Source organism: Myotis nattereri, assembly GCF_964212035.1.
Source record: "Myotis nattereri genome assembly, chromosome: 17".
In the NCBI taxonomy this organism is placed as follows: domain Eukaryota; kingdom Metazoa; phylum Chordata; class Mammalia; order Chiroptera; family Vespertilionidae; genus Myotis; species Myotis nattereri.
Genome location: NC_138092.1, coordinates 52,829,713 through 52,849,850, shown reverse-complemented (window position 1 = coordinate 52,849,850; position 20,138 = coordinate 52,829,713). Strand labels below are relative to the sequence as shown.

General features: G+C 48.4%; 1 protein-coding gene and 1 pseudogene across 2 annotated transcripts in view; one reads left to right on the top strand and one right to left on the bottom strand.

Moving 5' to 3' along the window:
* Positions 1–2,295: 2,295 nt before the first annotated feature.
* LOC308533481 (actin, cytoplasmic 1-like) lies at positions 2,296–8,767 on the top strand (annotated as a pseudogene). Its single transcript has 3 exons — positions 2,296–2,335; positions 3,282–4,266; positions 8,703–8,767. The product of its transcript is annotated as an actin, cytoplasmic 1-like (transcript).
* A 6,019-nt stretch (positions 8,768–14,786) lies between these two features.
* The window catches only part of RIPK2 (receptor interacting serine/threonine kinase 2), a 39,492-nt gene continuing 34,140 nt past the window's right edge, over positions 14,787–20,138 (bottom strand). Inside the window, exons 8-11 of the mRNA XM_081111346.1 lie at positions 18,778–18,864; positions 17,750–17,843; positions 16,257–16,406; positions 14,787–15,176 (exon numbers count right to left, since the gene is read on the bottom strand). Coding sequence (XP_080967472.1) covers positions 14,839–15,176; positions 16,257–16,406; positions 17,750–17,843; positions 18,778–18,864 — 669 coding nt within the window. The 3' untranslated portion in view covers positions 14,787–14,838. The remainder of the gene's footprint in view (positions 15,177–16,256; positions 16,407–17,749; positions 17,844–18,777; positions 18,865–20,138) is intronic.

The window sequence follows — 20,138 nt, the reverse complement described above, 5'->3', positions numbered from 1 at the left end:
AGTGTGGTTCTGCTGGTGATTATAATAGAATCAGGGACATAGAAAGGGAATGGACTGACTATTCTTGGGGGGGAAAAGGGTGTGGGAGATGCGGGAAGAGACTGGACAAAAATCGTGCACCTATGGATGAGGACAGTGGGTGGGGAGTGAGGGCGGAGGGTGGGGCGGGAACTGGGAGGAGGGGAGTTATATGGGGGAAAAAAGAGGAACAAATGTAATAATCTGAACAATAAAGATTTAATTTAAAAAAAAAAGTGTGGTTCTGAACTCTATATCTTCCATTGACAATTTTGTCCTGTTTCTTTGTCTCCGCATTTTGTTATGCTTCCTTGGTGCACCCCCTAGTGGTCTTTGTGTGCAGTCTTGTAGTTAAGCCTTGATTGTTGTAGCTAATACCAGGGAGGGTTTGACCTCCAGGCCAAGTGGCTATGAGAATCAGCTGTGTCAGCAATGAGAGAACTTCTGTCCTCTAGGGAGGTGCTAATCTGGCGTTTGCCTGAGGCTATCCGGCAAATGCCTCTGTGCAGGGCTTGGGCAGGGCGGGTCGCACAGGATCAACAGGGTGGGCCAGAGAGAGCAGTTATGGCGGCTCTCAGTCCTGTCCCCAGGGGCTCTGCCTCTCTGAGTCCCAGCACCCGCTGCAAACCTCGGAGAGAAAGCTGCACTCGCTCTGACCGAAGTCAGACAGTCCCGCTTCTCCCGTTTGAGTCTGGGTCCCTAAAGACTCGCCCGGATCTGGAGCTCAGAGTCTGCGACTCCCTCCCGATTGAAAACGCCAACCGCGCCCTCCGCCGCCAGCCCGCTCCGCGCACTCCGCACCTCAGAATATGACTTCAGCACTGCGCCTCCTCTGAGTGTCCGTATGCGTTTCTCTTTCCTCCTAGTTGTAGGACTTCCACTCAGCCAGCGTTCCTGTGGTTCTGGGTGATGTCCCTTCCGTTTTTTGGTTTCACTTTTGAAGTAGTTGTTCAAGGCAGCAAACTCCGGCGTTAACCTATGCCGCCATCTTGGTTCTGACTAGGCCTCGCTGATTAAATTAAGTCTGTGAAGGGACCTCAGGCACATGATTCAAATCATTAACATACAGCTGTGCAATTTTTACACAATTGAATTGATGAACCAAATTAGAGCTTCAAGCCACTTTTCAATCTAACCTAACATTATGACAGTGAAAGTCGGAGAAAGAACTACAGTAGTTCTCTGTTATCCCTGTGGGGTGTGTTCCAAAACCCCCAGTGGGTGCCTGAAACCTTGTATACCCTGTTTTTTCCTGTACATACTTACCTACGCTAAAGTTTAATGCCTTTTCCATCTTAACTAAGCACTTACCACACACTGTGGCTGAAACTTTTATAGTTTGGAAATTTCATTATGCTACACAGAACAGCACACAATTTAAAACATGAATTGTTTGTTTCTGGAATTTCCATTTAATGCTTTCAGACCATGGTTGATCATGAATAACTGAACCTGTGAAGAGTGAAACCATAATACATAGTTATAGCGAATAGGAAATGTTTAGCTTATATTTCGTTGATAAAGTTAATTCAGTTGTCAAAAGCCCCTACACATAAACCAGTTTACAGTCTCACCTTTTATTCTCAATGTCCCCATGCTGTTGTCTCCAAACATAATAGGCAGTCAGTCTCTCCAAAGGAGTTTCATTGTCAAGTCCTTCTGCCTGTAACACTCTTACCACTATAGCCACATGGCAACTCCCTCACCTCCTCAGGATCTGCTCAGATGTGGCCTTCTCAGTGAGGCTGACGCTGGTCACCCTGTTTAAAACTTCAGTCTGCCCTCCCATCTGACCCTTCTCCACAGTGTGCTTTGCCGAATTAAAGATGCCCTTCTCCTTAACATGGAACTTGGTCACAAAGATTTAATGCCTGCTGAATACTTCAACATGATTTCTTTCATTTATAACATTTATTTAATATATTTTATTGATTTTTTACAGAGAGGAAGGGAGAGAGATAGAGAGTTAGAAACATCGACGAGAGAGAAACATCGATCAGCTGCCTCCTGCACATCCCCCACTGGGGATGTGCCCGCAACCCAGGTACATGCCCCTGACCGGAATCGAACCTGGGACCTTTCAGTTCGCAGGCCGACGCTCTATCCACTGAGCCAAACCGGTTTCGGCTATAACATTTATTTAATACTTATTTTTAGACTCCTTTAGATTTGAAATTTTATAATTCTAGTGCACACATAAAAAAAAGAAAATGTGAGCAAACTTTTATATTCAGAGTCCAACTCCTTCGTGTCACCCTTTCACTGGGAGTTATACCCATGCCTTTCTACATTAAGTTTGTCCTCTGTGCCATCCAAGGTAAAATGTTATATCCTTCCTTCAGTGTGGGCTCCAAGTGGCTAAAACCCATTTTGTAATTTTAAGACCCTTGTTTTCTTTAAAATACGAGGAAGTGTCTGTGGGAAGTTTTTAGAGAATAACCAGGACTCTCCATCATTCTTCAGATGGTCCCTAACAGGCTTGCTGACTGAACTGGAGAGGGTCCCTGTTGCCATAGGTGCAACCATCAAGTCCCCACAGATAGAAGTGAGAGCAGGTCAGTGGCTGATGCCCGACAGACAGTGATATTTGATCCTGTGGGGTATATGTGGCCTTCCAATTTCACAGATAGCAAAGTGGGGAAAAGCGTGTACCATAGAACCAGTAAGATACTGTTTGTAACGGTAACAGAATTTTAACTGGTTCTATCTTTTGATCCTCTTGCTAGGAAAAATCTGTTGCTAGGCATCTACCTTATTTTTGTTGTTGTTAATCCTCTCTCCATTGCTTTTTCAGAGTGGAAGGGAGAATGGGGGAGAGAAACATCAATGTGAGAGAGACACCTCAACTGGTTGCCTCCTGCACTCACCCTAATCTGGGTTGGGGGGTGAACCCACAACCCAGGTATATGCTCTTTACTGGGAATCAAACCCATGACCCTTTGGCCAACATTCTAACCACTGAGCAACACCAGCCAGGGCTCTACAAATCTATCTTGAATAAATAATGATAAAGGTAGAAAATTGTATATATATATTTATACACATAGCTATTCACAACAAATGTTATTTGTATTTATTTCTGGCAACAGAGGAAGAGTTAAATACAATATGGTAAATTTACTGAGAAGGCAAAACAAATATACAAGAGGACTTTAATTCTCTCTATAAAATAATGCCCAGACTGTGGAGACCTTGTCCACCCGCCAGCACAGGCCCCTCGCCTTCACTGCTGCTCCATGTTTGCAGGTCTGCACTGCTTCCAGTTCACTGCGATGGCGATATTGCTGTGCTCCTGGTTGACAATGGCTCCAGCACATGCAAGGCAGGCTTGGGGAGGGCAAGGATGATATCCCCAGGCCATCTTCCCCTCCATCGTGGGATGCCCTAGACACCAGGACATAATGGGGGCTTAGGCCAGAAGGACTCCTACGTGGACAGTGAAGTCCAGAGCAAGAGGGCCATCCTGACCCTGAAGTACCTCGTTGAGCACGGCATCATCACCAACTGGGACGACATGGAGAAGGCCTGGCACCACACCTTTTACAGTGAGCTACGTGTGGCCCCCAAGCAGCACCCCATCCTGCTCACCAAGTTCCCCCTGAGCCTTGAGAAGATGATCCAGACGGTGTTTTGAGACCTTCAACATCCCAGCCATGTATGTGGCTGTCCCTGTTCACTTCTGGCGGCACCACTGACAGTGATGGACTCTAGTGATCAGGTCACCCACACTGAGCCCATCTCAGGGGTACGCCCTTCCCCATGCCATCCTGCATTGGGCCTGGCTGGCCGGGACATTATGACTACCTCATGAAGGTCCTCACGAAGCAGGCTACAGCCTCACGTGACACCACAGCTGAGCAGGAAATTGTGTGTGACATCAAGAAGAAGCTGTGTTATAATGTCCTCAACTTCAGGCAGATGGCACACTGGCAACAAGCAGTTCCACTGCCTCGAGGCCCTCTTCCAGTCCTTCCTAGGCATGGAATCCTGGCAGCCATGAAACCACCTTCAACTCTATCATGAGGTGTGACGTCGATACCCCTAAGGACCTCTACGCCAAAACGGTGCTGTTTGGTGGGACCTCCATGTACCCAGGCATCGCCAACAGGATGCAGATCACTGTCCTGGCTCCCAGCACAATGAAGATCAAGATCATTTTGCCCCCTGAGTGCAAAGACTCTGTGTGGATCCAGGGCCCCATCCTGGACTCCCTATCCACCTTCCAGCAGACGGGGTCAGCAAATAGGGGTGTGAGAAGGCTGGTCCCTCCGTCACCCACTGCACATGCTTCTTGGTGGACTGTGACTTGTTATACCCTTTCTTGACAAAACCTAACGTGCAGAAAATAAGATGAGATTTGGCATGGCTTTATTTGTTTTTGTTTATTTGTTATTTTGATTTTTTTGGCACTTGACACAGGATTTAAAAACTGGAAGAGTGAAGGTGACAGCAGTCTGTTGGAGCGAGCATCCTCACAGTGCTAGCATGCAGTCAAGGACTTTGTACAGCGTTATTTAAAATATATATATATTATTGATTTTTTACAGAGAGGAAGGGAGAGGGACAGAGAGTTAGAAACATCAATGAGAGAGAAACTTCATCGATCAGCTGCCTCCTGCACACCTTCTACTGGGGATGTGCCCACAACCAAGGTACATGCCCTTGACTGGAATTGAACCTGGGACCTTTCATTCTGCAGCCGAAGCTCTATCCACTGGGTCAAACCAGTTAGGGCAACGTTCTTTTCTTTAACAGCCATTCAGGATATCATGAGATGCCCTGTCACAGGACGTCCCTTGCCTGCCCCAAAGCCACCCACTTCTCACTAAGAAGGACCAGTCTGCACCTGAGCCCACACAGGAGGGTGAATGCATTGCTTTTGTGTAAAGTATGTAATCCGTATTTTTACATTTTCATCTCAGTACTTTTTAAGGAAATATGTATATTTTTAATTTCAGAAAGGAAGGGAGAGGGAGAGAGAGGTAGAGACATCAATGATGAGAGAGAATCATTGATCTGCCTCCTGCACACCCCCAACTGGGGATCGAGCCCACAACCTGGGCATGTACCCTGACCAGAAATTGAACAGAGACCTCCTGGTTTATAGGTTGATGCTCACCACTGAGCCACACATGCTGGGCTCAGTACTTCTTTTTTTTATTTATTTTGGTTTGTTTTATTTTGAATGGTCAGCAATCATAGCCCCCTTTTTGGTCCCAACTTAAGATGCATGATGGCTTCTGGTTCCCCTGGAGTGGGTTGGGGTGTGGAGGCAGCCAGGTCTTACCTGCACATTGACTTGAGACCAGGTCAATAGAGTGCACACTTTAAAGGAAAAAAATGCTGAAAACTTAATGTTTGAAAAAAAGAAGAAAATATATAAAAATTCAAGATGTTATAAAAATAAAACATGTAAAAGTTATCAGTATTAAAATTAGATATCAACTACAATAAAAACAATCAAATACATGAAGGCTAAATAGCATGCTATTAAACAATGAATGGGTTACCAAAGAGATCAAAGAAGAAATAAAACATTCTGGAAACAAGTGAAAATGAAAACACAACAATTCAAATCTATGGGATGCAATGAAAACAGTCCTGAGAGAGAAGTTCATTGCACTACAGGCCTACCTCAAAAAAAACCCCAGAAAAACTGGTAATATGTTATCTAACCTGACAACTTAAAAAACTAGGAAAAGAGCAACAAGAAAAGCCCAGAGTAAGGAGAAGAAAGGAAATAATAAAGATCATAGTGGAAATAAATGACATAGAGACCAAAAAAAAAAAAAATCAACAGAACCAAGAGCGGTTCTTTGAAAGGATAAACGAGTTTGATGAATCTCTAGCCAGGCTCACCAAGAAACAAAGAGAGGACCCAAATAATCAAAATCAGAAATGAAAGAGGGTAATAACCAACGCCACAGAAATACAAAGGATTGTAAAAAAGAAAAGAAAACTACAAACAATTCTATTCCAACAAATTGGACAACCTAGATGAAATGGACATATTCCTAGAAAAATACAATCTTCTGAGACTCAATCAGGAAAAATCAGAAAACCTGAATAAGCCAATAACTACTGATGAAATTGAAGCAGTAATCAACTTTCAGCAAACAAAGGCCCTGATCCAGACAGCTTCACTGGGGAGTTTATCAAACATTCAAAGAAGAACTAACACCAGTCCTCCTCAGACTATTTCAAAAAAATCCAAGAAGAAGGCACACTTCCAAGCTCTTTCTATGAAGCCAGCATTGCCCTAATCCCAAAACCAGATAAAGACATTACAAAGAAAGAGGACTACAGGCCAATATCCCTGATGAACATAGATGCTAAAGTCCTCAACAATATATTAGCAAATCAAATCCAGCAACACATTAAAAAGATCATGCACCATGACCAAGTGGGATTTATTCCTGAGTTGCAAGGCTGGTATAATATCTGCAAATTGATAAATGTGATACATCACATAAACAAATTGAAAGACAAAAACCACATGATCATATCAACTGATGCAGAAAAAGCATTTGACAAAATCCAACACCCTTTTTTGATAAAAACTCTCAACAAAGTGGGAATAAAGGAATCATACTTTAACATAATAAAAGCCTTATATGACAAACCTATAGCCAACATCATACTCTATGGGCAAAAACTAAAATCATTTCCCCTAAGAACAGGAACAAGACAGGGATGCCCACTTTCACCACTCCTGTTCGACATAGTATTGGTAGTGCTTGCCATAGCAATCAGAGAAGAAAAAGAAATAAAAGGTATCCAAATTGGAAAAGAAGTAAAACTGTCATTATTCACAGATGACATGATATTATACATAGAAAACCCTAAAGACTCCACCAAAAAGCTACTAGATTTAATAAATGAATTTGGCAATGTAGCAGGATACAAAATTAACACCCAGAACTCTATGGCGTTTTTATACACCAATAATGAACCCACAGAAAGAGAAACTGAAAAAATCCATTGCAACAAAAACATTAAGATACCTAGGAATAAACTTAACTAAGGAGGTAAAAGACCTGTACACGCAAAACTACAGGATGTTGAAAAAAGGGATAAAGGAAGATATAAACAAGTGGAAGAATATACCATGTTCATGAATTAGTAGAATCAACATAAAAAAGTCATCACTATTTGTGTTAGGATGGTTTGGACTTTGTTTTTGGTGTTCAGTATATTGAATCTTTACATTTCCTTTTCAAAATTACCCATAAATTTTCTAAAAGTACATACTCCTTTTATTTTTTTAGTTAATATTGTTTTATTTTTATTTAATGAAAATTATAACCCCGTGTTGTATAGGAGAATTTTAACTGCTGGATTTTCCTTGCTATTACACACTGCAGGCAGTTTACTGATTCACATACCCTGTAAGTAGGAAAATATCTGTCAGAGTGTTTAATATGTCTCTTCCTTTCCAATCTTCAGTTGACCACAAAGAGCAATTCTTGCAGAAACTCAGAATATAACATTTCAGCTCTGAAGCACCCTTGCAAATTGATTCGTTCAGCTGCCGTTTTAGTTCCAAGCACTTGTCCGCAGTGACAGAGGACTAGCAAAGTGAGTTCTCCCTGAAGCATCACCTGCCTGGTCTTGAGAACCCACGAATGACACAGACTCATCCCATGTACTCTTGCCTTTCACTTTTCTATGACATTTGCATTACCACCTTCCCTGTTCCGCCCCCCCCCCCCCCCCCGCAAGTTACAAAAACAGCAACCAGATATTTCAGACAATCCTGATTTCAAATCTGTTCTTTTATCCTCATAAGTACATTCATCTCATTTCGTGGCCTAGAAATTCCAAATCCATACGTCATGGAAAGGGAAAGGGGCGTGAGGTTCGCTCCAGAATCTGGGTGTTCATTACCTATCCTGGGTTGGGGAATAAGAATGATCAGGCCGTAACCGGTTTGGCTCAGTGGATAGAGCGTCGGCCTGCGGACTGAAAGGTCCCAGGTTCGATGCCGGTCAAGGGCATGTACCTTGGTTGCGGGCACATCCCCAGTCCCGGGGGGTGTGCGGGAGGCAGCTGGTCGATGTTTCTCTCTCATCGATGTTTCTAACTCTCTATCCCTTTCCCTTCTTCTCTGTAAAAAATCAATAAAATATATATTTAAAAAAAAATGATCAGAATGTTAGCAACATTCATCTCCAAATAAAGGGATAGAAACACATTCCAAAGTTTAAGAAAACTTTTCTTTTATTCACACTCCGTATTATTCACACTGATGTTGCTTCCCATAGTATGTGAATTAGCTAAACAACAGTTACATGCATTTGGTTAATGAAAGTGTTGGTGTCAGTGTGATGTCCGATTTTGAATCACATGGCAGTTTGTTTTCTCACCTCTGGTTAGGTGACATCAAGGAGGTCATTTACATTCTCCAAAGCTTGGTTCGCCCAGTTATAAAGTGGATAAAAAGATAATATTTACCAGAGGCAATCGCAGGCATTTGGGTGGGTGGATCACTACTTTGCATCAACAAAAGCTTGATAAAACATTCGTTGATATTCCACCTCTGATCTAGAAGTTCCACAGGGTGTAGTCCTTCCTGGCTTTGCAAGATTCTTACAAAAGAGACACCTGCCTTATGAGTAAGATAAAAAAGTTTCCAAACTGGTTTTGCCACTACAGTGCTTGGGCTACTGTGTGTGCTGTCGTAGCTGCAGACATCGTCAGTCGGAAACTTCTGGAAGTGGTCAGGGCACAGTCTGGACTGCAGATGTAGGTAGGCAGAAGCTCTGCCTTCCATAATCCAACATGCATTGTTGCCTTTAGATCTGTGAGAATATAGCCCCTTAGACATTGAGCTTCCAGTGTGAAATTTGATAGCTGTCAGTAGAAATAAAATTATTTTGTGCAGTTTTCTTTGCAATAAGTACTGTCATTATACAAATTTCCAGGTTAATTTTCTTTCCATCTTAACTTGTGTTTACCTTTGGTGGGAATACAAGCTCTTCCCAGATGTCCCAGCAGCAGAACAAAAAGAACAGCCTTGAACATGCTGCTACTGAGTAAACTATGTATTTGGGTCATAACTAGCATCAAGAATCTCTCAGTTCATTAGTTAAGTCACTTGAAGCCAGACCTTACTCAAGTCAAATCATTCCCAGTAGAAAATATTTGATAAGGGGAAAACAAACTATTTGTTTTGCAAAATAGTTTTAAAATCTTATTAGGTGCCCATTGACACTGACTCTGGGTTCCCATGAATCCCCTTCAATTTCAAAGGGTTTCATAACTGCCCCTCCCAGCAAAAAAATAAAAAGATTAAGAAAAGGTCCCATCTGAATAGGGGCCCTGTCTGACTTGGGAGTGGATTTTCCCGTCAGCAGGACCAAGGCCAGTTATCTGGAATGATAACGGCAGTGTGGGCAGCCTGAATGGAGGTCTGGCTGCACTTCAGAGTCTGAGTGTAACACAGACAAAGCGACAAGTGGGCATCCCCTTCCCAGGTGGAACCGGGTGACCTCGTGGTCCATCCCAACTGTGAGAAAGTTACTCTCAGCTCAACTGTTAGGAAGCAAGAAAGATTTCTACTTCATGGAAACTAGCCTGAGGGTTGTTGTTGTTTTTCAGCACTTTTGTTGATTGAGAAAAACTAAAATTTTTCAAAGTGCTTTTTAAAAATATTAGATATTTCTGTATATTCAAAAATTAGTCTTTTTGTTGAGGTGCTTTGTTAAGTACCAGAAGTATGAAAAGGAGTAAAACTTTCCTCAAGGAATGTACGGTTCAGTTTATGTACAGACACAGGGTGGACAAAAGTAGGGTTACAGTTGTGAGTACATGAAACAATTTATTCGTGTGTTATTTATTACTAGAGGCCTGGTGCACAAAAATTTGTGCATTCGGGGGGGGGGGGGGTTCCTCAGCCCAGCCTGTGCCCTCTTGCAGTCTGGGACCCCTCAGGGGATGTCCACCTGCTGGCTTGGGCCAATTCCCTGGGGGATTGGGCCTCAGCTGGAGTCAAACATCCCTCTGGCAGCCCGGGAGCCCTCAGGGGATGTCCACTTGCCAGTGGGGAGCAGGCCTAAGCTGCAGTCGGACATCCTTAGTGCTGCTGAGGAGGCAGGAGAGGCTCCCACCACCACCGCTTCACTGGCAGCCATCAGCCTGGCTTGTGGCTGAGCAGAGCCCCCCCTGTGGGAGTGCACTGACCACCAGGGGGCAGCTCCTGCATTGAGCATCTGCCCCATGGTGGTCAGTGTGTGTCATAGTGACCGGTCATTCCCAGTCGTTCTGCTGTTAGGGTCAATTTGCATATTACCCTTTTATTATATAGGATAGAGGCCTGGTACATGGGTGGGGGCTGGCTGATTTGCCCTGAAGGGTGTCCCGGATCAGGGTGGGGGTCCTGCTGGAGTGCCTGGCCAGCCTGGGTGAGGGGCTGAGGGCCGTTTTCAGGCTGGCCAAGCCCTTCAGTGGGGACCCTCACCCCATGAGGGTGTGGCCAGCCTGGGTGAGTGGTTGATGGATGGCTGCAGGCTGGCCACAGCCCCTTCAGGGTGGGGGTCCCCACTGGGGTGCCTGGCCAGCCTGGGTGAGGGGCTGAGGGCCATTTTCAGGCTGGCCACACCCCCTTCAGGGTGGGGGGTCCTGCAGGGGTGCCTGGCCAGCCTGGGTGAGGGGCTGATGGCTGTTTGCAGGCTAGCCACAGCTCCTTCAGGGTGGAGGTACCTACTGGGGTGCCTGGCCAGCCTGGGTGAGGAGCTGAGGGCCATTTTCAGGCTGGCCACACCCCCTTCAGGATGGGGGTCCTGCTGGGGTGCCTGGCCAGTCTGGGTGAGGGGCTGATGACTGTTTGCAGGCTGGCCAAGCCCCCCAGGGGGGACTCTCACCCCATGAGGGTGTGGCCATCCTGGGTGAGGGGCTGATGACTGTTTGCAGGCTGGCCACAGCCCCCAGCCACCCAAGCTCCCAGTGGAGGCTGGCTGGAAGCAGGTATCTGGGATTTATTTATCGTCTATAATTGAAACTTTGTTGCCTTGAGCGGAGCTCAGGGCCGGCAGGGCAGGAGGGAAGCTTGGCTTCCTCCATTGCCAGGGCAACCAAGCCTCCTGCTTGCTCCAGCTCCGTGGCTGCCGGCCGCTATCTTGGTTGGGTTAATTTGCATATAGTCGCTCTGACTGGCTGGTGGGCATGGGTTGGGGTGTAGTGGAGATGGGGTCAATTTGCATGCTTCTTTTTTATTAGATTAGACTAGGGGCCCGGTGCACAAAATTCGTGCACTGGGGGGTGGGTGTCCCTCAGCCCAACCTGCCCCCTCTCACATACTGGGAGCCCTTAGGCGTTGACCCCCATCACCCTCCAATCTCAGGATCAGCCCCTTGCCCAGGCCTGACGCCTCTGCCAGAGGCATCAGGCCTGGGCAGGGGACCCTCATTTCCCCCCATCACTGGTTCTGCCCCCAGCCCAGGCCTGATGCCTCTGGCCCAGGATTCAGGCCAGGGCAGGAGACCCCCCTCTCCCCCCCATCACCGGCTCCGCCCTTGCCCAGGCCTGATGCCTCAGCCAGAGGCGTCGACCCCCATCACCCTCCAATCGCCTGATCGGCCCCTTGCCCAGGCCTGACGCCTCCGCCAGAGGTGTCAGGCTTGGACAGGGGACCCCCATCTCCCCCCATCACTGGCTCTGACCCCCGCCCAGGCCTGATGCCCCTGGCCCAGGAATCATGCCTGGGCAGGGGACCCCCATCTCCCTCTGATTGCTTGCTCCACCCCCCTGCCCAAGCCTGATGCCTCTGACCCAGGCTTCAGGCCTGGGCAAGGGGACCATCATATCCCCCCAATCCCTGGCTCCGCCCCCCACCCAGGCCTGATGCCTCTGGCCCAGGCATCAAGCTTGGGCAGGGGACCCCCAGCCCCCTCCGATTGCTGGCTCCACCCCCCGCCCAGGCCTGATGCCTCGGCCAGAGGAGTTGACCCTCATCACCCTCCGATCGCCGATTACCGGATTGGCCCCTTGCCCAGGCCTGAGGTCTCCAGCAGAGGCGTTAGGCCTGGGCAGGGGACCCCCAGCTCCCCGCGGTTGCAGGCTCCACCCCTGCCCAGGCCTAACGCCTCTGGCCGAGGCGTCCGGCCCGGGGTAGCGGGGACCCGCAGCGGCAGCAGTGCCACGATCTCCCGCTCTGCACCTGCCCAGGCCTAACGCCTCTGGCCGAGGCGTCCGGCCCGGGCAGCGGGGACCCGCAGCTGCAGTGGCCCCGTGATTGCGGGCTCCACTTTAGGCCCAGGCAAGGGACCCCTAGCTCCTGGGACTGCCAGCTTCGATCGTGCCCAGCTCCCATCACTGGCTCCACCCCTACTTCCTGCTATCACTGGCCAGGGCGGCAAAGGTGCCCGATTCTCCGATCATGGCTGGGGGGCAGGGCAAAGGCAGCCCCCAGGGCCGCCTTTGCCCTGCCCCCCCGACTCTTAGCTCCCCCCTGGGTTTCCGATCACTGTCAGTGGCAGGGGGCTTCTTCCTGCTTTCCCTTTCGCCTCCCTGCATTGTGCCTACATATGCAAACTAACCACCATCTTTGTTGGTGGTTAACCGCCATCTAGTTGGCAGTTAATTTGCATATCACCCTGATTAGCCAATGAAAAGGGGAGCGGTCGTATGCCAATTACCATGTTTCTCTTTTATTAGTGTAGATTGTATTTTTCATACAAACAAATCTAAAACTACTTTGCCCCACCCTGTATTTCACGCTGCACACGGGCTACAATGACACCTGGCCACAGGGTGGCAGCAGGTCTACGGGCCCCCTGGACCCTCGTCTCCATCTCCTCACTCACCATGCGTGGTGACCTGTGCATGGCTACATGCTCCCTTATGTTAAGTCACGGGAGACAGTGGCTGCTGCGCAAGGCCACACGCACACAGAGTGGCTGGAAGGCCAAGTGTTTAGATCTATGCTGAATGGAAGACCCAGGGCAAAGTTCACTTTACCAATCAGTCACCACATCATCAAACCAATATAAAAGGCCAATTGGAAACCATCAAGATTTAAAATAATTAAAATTCTGGAATAGATATACAGAAAGGGGAAAAACCTTCAAAAGAAAAGACGCTTTTTTTCTCAATTTATTTCTCAAATTGAATCTTTATCCTTGCACTTTAAAAATGATCGGCGTAATAACAGACAACTCACACACTGCTTCCGTCTCTCACGTTAATTTCCATTTTCTCGAGGCACCACCGGTGAATGTCAAGCTCCAACATGGAGATGGAAATACACATTCTTATAATTTTAATAAAATACTTCGTTGCCTCAACGCCATCAGTCATTTCTGCTTTTCCTCATTTTTTCACACTGTGGGTGTGGTGCTTTCGAATTTGTCCTGTTCACACTGTTTGCTGACATTGCTGATAAACATTTTCAGAAAAGGGCATTATTCCTTGTACATTTTCACTTAGTGACATAACCCAATTAACCAAAAAAGAACTCACACTATATCTTAACAAAAAAGAAAAAAGCCGCCCAGTCAGTGTGGCTCAGTGGTTGAGCATCAACCCGGGAACCAAGAGGTCAGGGCACATGCCAGGGTTGTAGGCTCGATCCCCAGTAGGGGGCGTGCAGGAGGCAGCCAATCGATGGTTCTCTCATCAATGTTACTATTTCTCTATCTCTCTCCCTTCCGCTCTCTCTAAAAATCTATAAAACACATTAAAAAAAGGGAAAAGAAAAAAGGCTCCCTGGTGGTATTACGCAGCAGTTAAGGAGGATGGGCGAGGAGGTTGCTCCGGGAGGAGGCAAGGACCAGCACTTGTCCATGCCCAGGTTGTTGGCTGAGGTCAGAAATGGAGGTAGAAACATATGTTGAAAGATTAATATTTTTCTTTACATACTTTGTATTGTTTTACCTGTGAAACAAGTTTTAAAAGAAGAATTCAATAAATAACATTTAAAAACGTAATCTGGCCCGGCCGGCGTGGCTCAATGGTTGAGTGTCGACCTATTAACCAGCAGGTCACGGTTTGATTCCTGGTCAGGGCACATGCCTGGGTTGCAGGCTCGGTCCCCAGTGTGGGTTGTGCAGGAGGCACCCGAGCAATGGTTTTCTCTCATCATTGATGTTTCTCCCTCTCCCTTTCTCCGAAATCAATAAAAATATATTAAAAACAAAAACGTATTCTGGACAAAAATCTAATGCACAGCCTGTGGGAGAGGACATGAGCTGGACGACCGGTCAGAAGGCCGTGTGCTCTGATGAGTGTAGAGGGCACAGTGCAGACGCCAGACACAGCTCAGACAAGCCGTGCAGACCCCAGAGTGAACGTGAGGTGCCTCCATGGACACGCCTGATGCCAACAATCACCGTGTACAGGAAGTGCACAATATTACACTGGAGAACAGCTTCAACCGCCCAGCCGGTGGTGGCTCGGCTGGTGGGAGCACTGGTCCATGCTCCAAAAACAGGCTGCAGGTTTGATTCCCAGGCAGGGCACATACCTAGGTTTCAGATTCGATCCCCAGTCAGGGTGCGAATGGGAGGCAACCAATCGATGTTTCTCCCTCCCTCTCACTCTCCTCTCCCCCTCTCTCTAAAATCAATAAAAATAAATAAAACCAAAAAAAGCTTCAATTAACCAAAGAGACAAAAATTGAACTATGTAGCAAAATGCATACTTTCTACTATTTTAATTTTAAAAAGACTGTAATGTCATGGAGAAGACTAATATTTACATGAAGGAGAAACTTCATTGAAGCTACTAAGACTCACATGGATTTCATAAAAACAATCTGATCAGGGCAAGAGAATTATAAAACACCTTTTAATAAGCTGACTGTTCTTCTTGAAAAAGAGTCCCCTATAAGCTTTTATTTTGAAATAAGAGTAGCGATGGCGACCGAGAAGCGGGCAGTATTTCCGGGTAGGGCTGGAGGCCCATCTGCTTGTTGTCCTTCAGCTTCTGCACTATGACTCTGGCAAATTCCTCTCCCTGGATGTCAGTGGTGTCCAGTAACTGCCTGACTTTGGCGGTCCTCGTGGGTTTGGTGCTGATGAGTTCGTAGTCCTCCTTCATGATCAGGTCCCGGGACAGCAGGGCGTCCAGCGCCTGGTTGAGGCAGGCCTCGGTCATCTGGCTCACGACATCCTCCCTTTTGCTCTGGATCCACTGCTGGGCCACCCCAGGCTGCAATCGCTCTGCACAGAGCCGGGGGACAGGTAAAAGGTGAGGACAGACACGTGCAATGAAGAAAACAAGATGAAAAAGAAATGAGGAGGCATAAAACCTGTCTTTACTGTGACTGTGCTAATAGGAAACCAGTACTTTGGGGAGATGCTGTTAATTTTCAGTAAACAGATATTTGACTTATTTCTTCTCATCCTCCTGAAAAAGCACTTCTTTTTATCTGCTATAAATCATGGGGCAAAACCTTTTTCTAAGTTTTAAAAAAATGTGTAAAAGATACCTGCATGTTTGTTAGATAAACAAAAGCAACTTTGCCTTTAGTAATAATGTATTCGGTCACACCTGGGCCCAGCCATTTTCCCCTCCCCAGACCTTGAGGAATCGGCCCCTGAGCTGTGACCGCACGAGCCTGAGCTGTGACCATGCGCCGGCCCCTGAGCTGTGACCGCACGAGCCTGAGCTGTGACCATGCACCGGTCCCTGAGCTGTGACCACGTGCCGGCCCCTGAGCTGTGACCACGTGCCGGCCCCTGAGCTGTGACCGCACGACCCTGAGCTGTGACCACGTGCCGGCCCCTGAGCTGTGACCATGCACCGGCCCCTAAGCTGTGACCATGTGCCGGCCCCTGAGCTGTAACCATGCACCAGCCCCTAAGCTGTGACCATGTGCCGGCCCCTGAGCTGTGACCATGCACCGGCCCCTGAGCTGTGACCATGCACCGGCCCCTGAGCTGTGACCACGTGCCGGCCCCTGAGCTGTGACCATGCACCGGCCCCTGAGCTGTGACCATGTGCCGGCCCCTGAGCTGTGACCGCAAGACCCTGAGCTGTGACCACGTGCCGGCCCCTGAGCTGTGACTGCACGACCCTGAGCTGTGACCACGTGCCGGCCCCTGAGCTGTGACCGCACGACCCTGAGCTGTGACCATGCGCTGGCCCCTGAGCTGTGACCTCACAGCCCCTGGTGCTGGGGCTGGAAGTGCTTCCTGACTTCAGAATGTCCGTGTCCCCACATTGGGGGAGCGAAGACAGTAGCCCTGACGTGGCAGACCTACTGGGCAGAGTGGAGAGGGTCTCGCAGCAGGAATTACCTGAGTTCCCCTCGGCGGAGAGGGGGTGTACTGCCAAAGAGCGCGGGGCGGTCTCGTGGTCACAGATCAGGGCCGTCTGAGCCGCAGACACGTCGTCCCAGCTGTGACTGGCCGGGCGGGGGAGCAGGGTGGAAAGGTCCGGGGTTTTTCCTGAAAGACAATGTTGCTGCTGGGGAGGATGTCCGTAGTTCCTCCTGCAGCTCCCTGTCAGCAGGGCCACAGGGGAGGGCACGCAGTGTCCACCTGACTCTGCAAGTACCTGCTTAGACCAGAGGGCCACACCGAATGCCCTGCCACACTCTCGCTGTCTGTCTGTCTGTCCCACGTAAGGGACACGTCCTGGGACTTTACTTCTCCATGTCGCCCCTCCCTCCTCTCCTTCTCCGCACTTTGAACTGCCCTCTGCCTCCGTGTGTGACGTGTTTCCTATGCTCTCCTCGGTTACCCTCGCCGCCGCAGGCCTCAGCGGTCACCTCTTCCCAAGTCCGTGTAATTACCTTTTCTGACTTCACAGAACCTCGGTCTCACATTTTAAGCAGCCAACTGGACAGCGCCCTCATGCATGCTGCTGAACACCTCGTTAAAAAACATTAAAAACTGACTGCTCACCTTAACTCTAGAACCCGTTCTAGTGACTAGCACCAATGCTCTGCCAGTCCCGGCTTCTCTGTCCCTCCTGCCAGTGAGGAGGGGCCTCACCCTATCGGAGACAACACCCCCACCCGCTCCTGTGCTCTGGTCAGGCCTCCTAGCCCCCCGCTGTGGCTGTGCTGCAGCAACAGGCCAAGTCTCCCAGCTGTTCCCCCACCTCGTCTCCTTGCTCTCCCCAAGCAGCCTAGAGTCCGGCCAGAAGGACTCTTCCTAAAGCAAAGGATTTCATCCCATCACGCCCTTGCTCAGAAGCGTGCAGTGATGGCTCCCCACCCTGGTTGGCCTCGCCACACCTGGCCTCCCGTCCATGCGCTCTGCCCTGCGAATCCGAGCCCCGACGCTGTGGCTCGGCCTGGAACGCCCACCCATCACCCACCCTTCGTAAGGACAGCTTCAGCCTCCGCAAGCAAGTTCTTCATGATGGCAGAGCCGAGCAGAGCAACAGGAAAACACTGATCAAAACACCTGCTTCCAGCCGCGGACGTGCAGCTCCTGACCATGGATCCAGAGTCCCTCAGGCTGCTGTGAAGACGCCCTCCCCCAACCCACAGCTCTGTCACCTCCCCTGCACCCGCTGCGGCCACACTGTGCGCACGCAGACACACTGCTCCTCTCTCTCCCGAGAGGCTGTCCGTATTTTCCTGTGCTGCCCCGCAGCATGCCTTTCACACGGGAGGGGTCTCCTGAGCATCCCAGGACGCTGTACTGTCTGTCCCTTTGTGAACATGCGCCATGGGTGCCAATGGGAGACACGTGCCACACACACTGTGATTGTTTGCAAGAATATCAGCTTGAAAGAAAGTGGAAACTTGTGAGCCAAACCGATGACAAACCGTACGTACCGGACACAAGGCCATCGTGCTGAGCAGCGCACAGGGATCTGGCGGCTCCGGGAGAACCGCTACTTTTATGACACTGAGAAGACCCACAGGATTCCTGAGGTGAACAGGGACACACGATTTAGGCTAAAGAAAAATCATTCAGAAGTTATACAGCTTTAATTTCTAAACAGTTCTTGCTTGTGGCTTATTATAAACAAAGAATCAAAACGACAGTTACACCTTACAAAGTAAAAAGCCACATATATCAAATAAACAAAAAACCTGATTTTTAAAATCAACTTAAATTGGGGGGTGAATGATAACATATTAGAAATGATAACTTTTCCAGTATTTGCTATATGATCTTAGAGGCTCTGTACAGTTGATGAGAAATTTGAAATCTGCAACTCTGGTTCCCTGCTGATGTAGAGCAGGCGCCTCCCCTTTCTGCCCACGCCCCACCCCCACGGGGCCCACAGAAGTGGTGGAGCACGGCTGCGCCTCCACCAGGCTTCCGCCCTCGGGCGCCAGGCTTGCCGGTGCTATCTGTCCTCTCTGTCTACAGTGTGCACGTGGCTCTGAGCGGAGACGGTGGGTACAGCAGATGGAGAGCCCAGTGCTGTGCTGTAGTGTTCATGCTGAAGCCTTTTCTGAGTCTGTGAAGTGGACATACGTTTTCTGAAGAGAAATGACCGAGATGCAGTGAGCCCGAGGAGATGCCCTCAGGAGCCCTTTCCTCGTTCACAGCCACGCGGTGCCACTCCCCTTCCCTCCTCCCGGGAGAGGGAAGGCCAGGCAGATGGACAGTGCAGAGCTCGGTCAGGGTGGGCCCAGCACCACCAGAGCAACGTCCCCCCTGCCGATCCATGGGGACACAGTGGCCACACAGGCCACAGGGCTGGCTGGCCGAGGAGCAGGGGCTGGATGAGGGATTTCTAGCCGGGCATGGCCCTGGGCCATGGGCAGATCCCAGCACCTCCCCAGGAGTTAGATTGGGTGACTTTCCCAGATTCTCAGATTTTGAGTTTATCAACAGAAGTTCTGTTTACCTCCAGTGGACCGTGATTTAGAGAGAAGTTCAGAGATGCCTCCGATTTCTTGTCACATATGTGGACAGCACTCAGAGCGCTCTGCACCTGGAGCAGACACATACATGTGCTTTAACTGGAGTAACAAATCACATGAGTAAAATTCTTTAACAAATCAGCTTATCCTAAATGGTGATCTTTGTTTTTAACAATTTCTTTATGAAAAGTCTTATTAAATTTATATTCTATTCCTGGCCCCGCCGTGGGCTGGCTGTGTGGGTGCTGTGTCACTGACATCACGCACCTCCATGATCTTACCAGTGCGATGGCAACAAGATCCTGCCCTACGAGTTTCACAGTACTGATATAAGGATTAAAATATATATATACATTTTATTGATATCAGAGAGGAAGGGAGAGGGAGAGAGAGAAACATCAATGATGGAAGGGAATCACTGATTGGCTTCTTCCTACACACCCCCTACTGGGGATCGAGCCTGGAACCAGGGCATGTGCCATGACCAGGAATTGAACCATGACCTCCTGGTTCATAGGTTGATGCTCAACCACTGAGACACACAGGCCACACAATATAAAATTTTTTTTTAAAAATTAAAGAATAACTATAACAACCCTAAGTGAAAACAATACAGTAAGTTAAAAACAATGATGAAAGTGATGCTATTATTAAATGACTAGAGGCCCGGTGCACAAAATTTGTGTACTGGGGAGAGGGTCCCCTCAGCCCAGCCTGTGCCCTCTTGCAGTCCGGAAGCCCTTGGGGGATGTCTGACTGATGGCTTAGGCCCGCTCAGTCAGACATTCTTAGTGATGCCGTGGAGGCGGGAGAGGCTCCCACCGCCACCGCTGCGCTTGCCAGCCATGAGCCTGGCTGCTGGTTGAGAGGCGCTCCCCCTGTTGGAGCGCACTGACCACCAGGGGGCAGCTCCTTCATTGAGCATCTGCCCCCTGGTGATCAGTGTGCGTCATAGTGACCGGTCATTCCTACCGTTCGGTCAATGTGCATATTAGCCTTTTATTATATAGGATATTCAAGTATTTATAATTATATAACTTACTTTATTTAAAAAGCCAGACTTCTAAAAATTAACAGTTTTAAATATAGATCCTAATATAAGTTGTTTGTGGAAAAAGGAACTGGAATGGTTCTTTTCTACTTTAAAACCAAGAAAGCAGATCCTTTGGTACACCTTGCTTAGAAGAAGAGAAAGTTATAAGGAGAGAAAAGAGAACTGAAAAGATAAAGCAAAAAGAAATGTTATTGAAGTTTGTATCTACTAAGAAGTGGATAAGATGGAATGTTCTGGAAAACACTGTACCTACTCAGAAGTGGGTAAGTCAGTAAAAAGTTATCAAAAGGA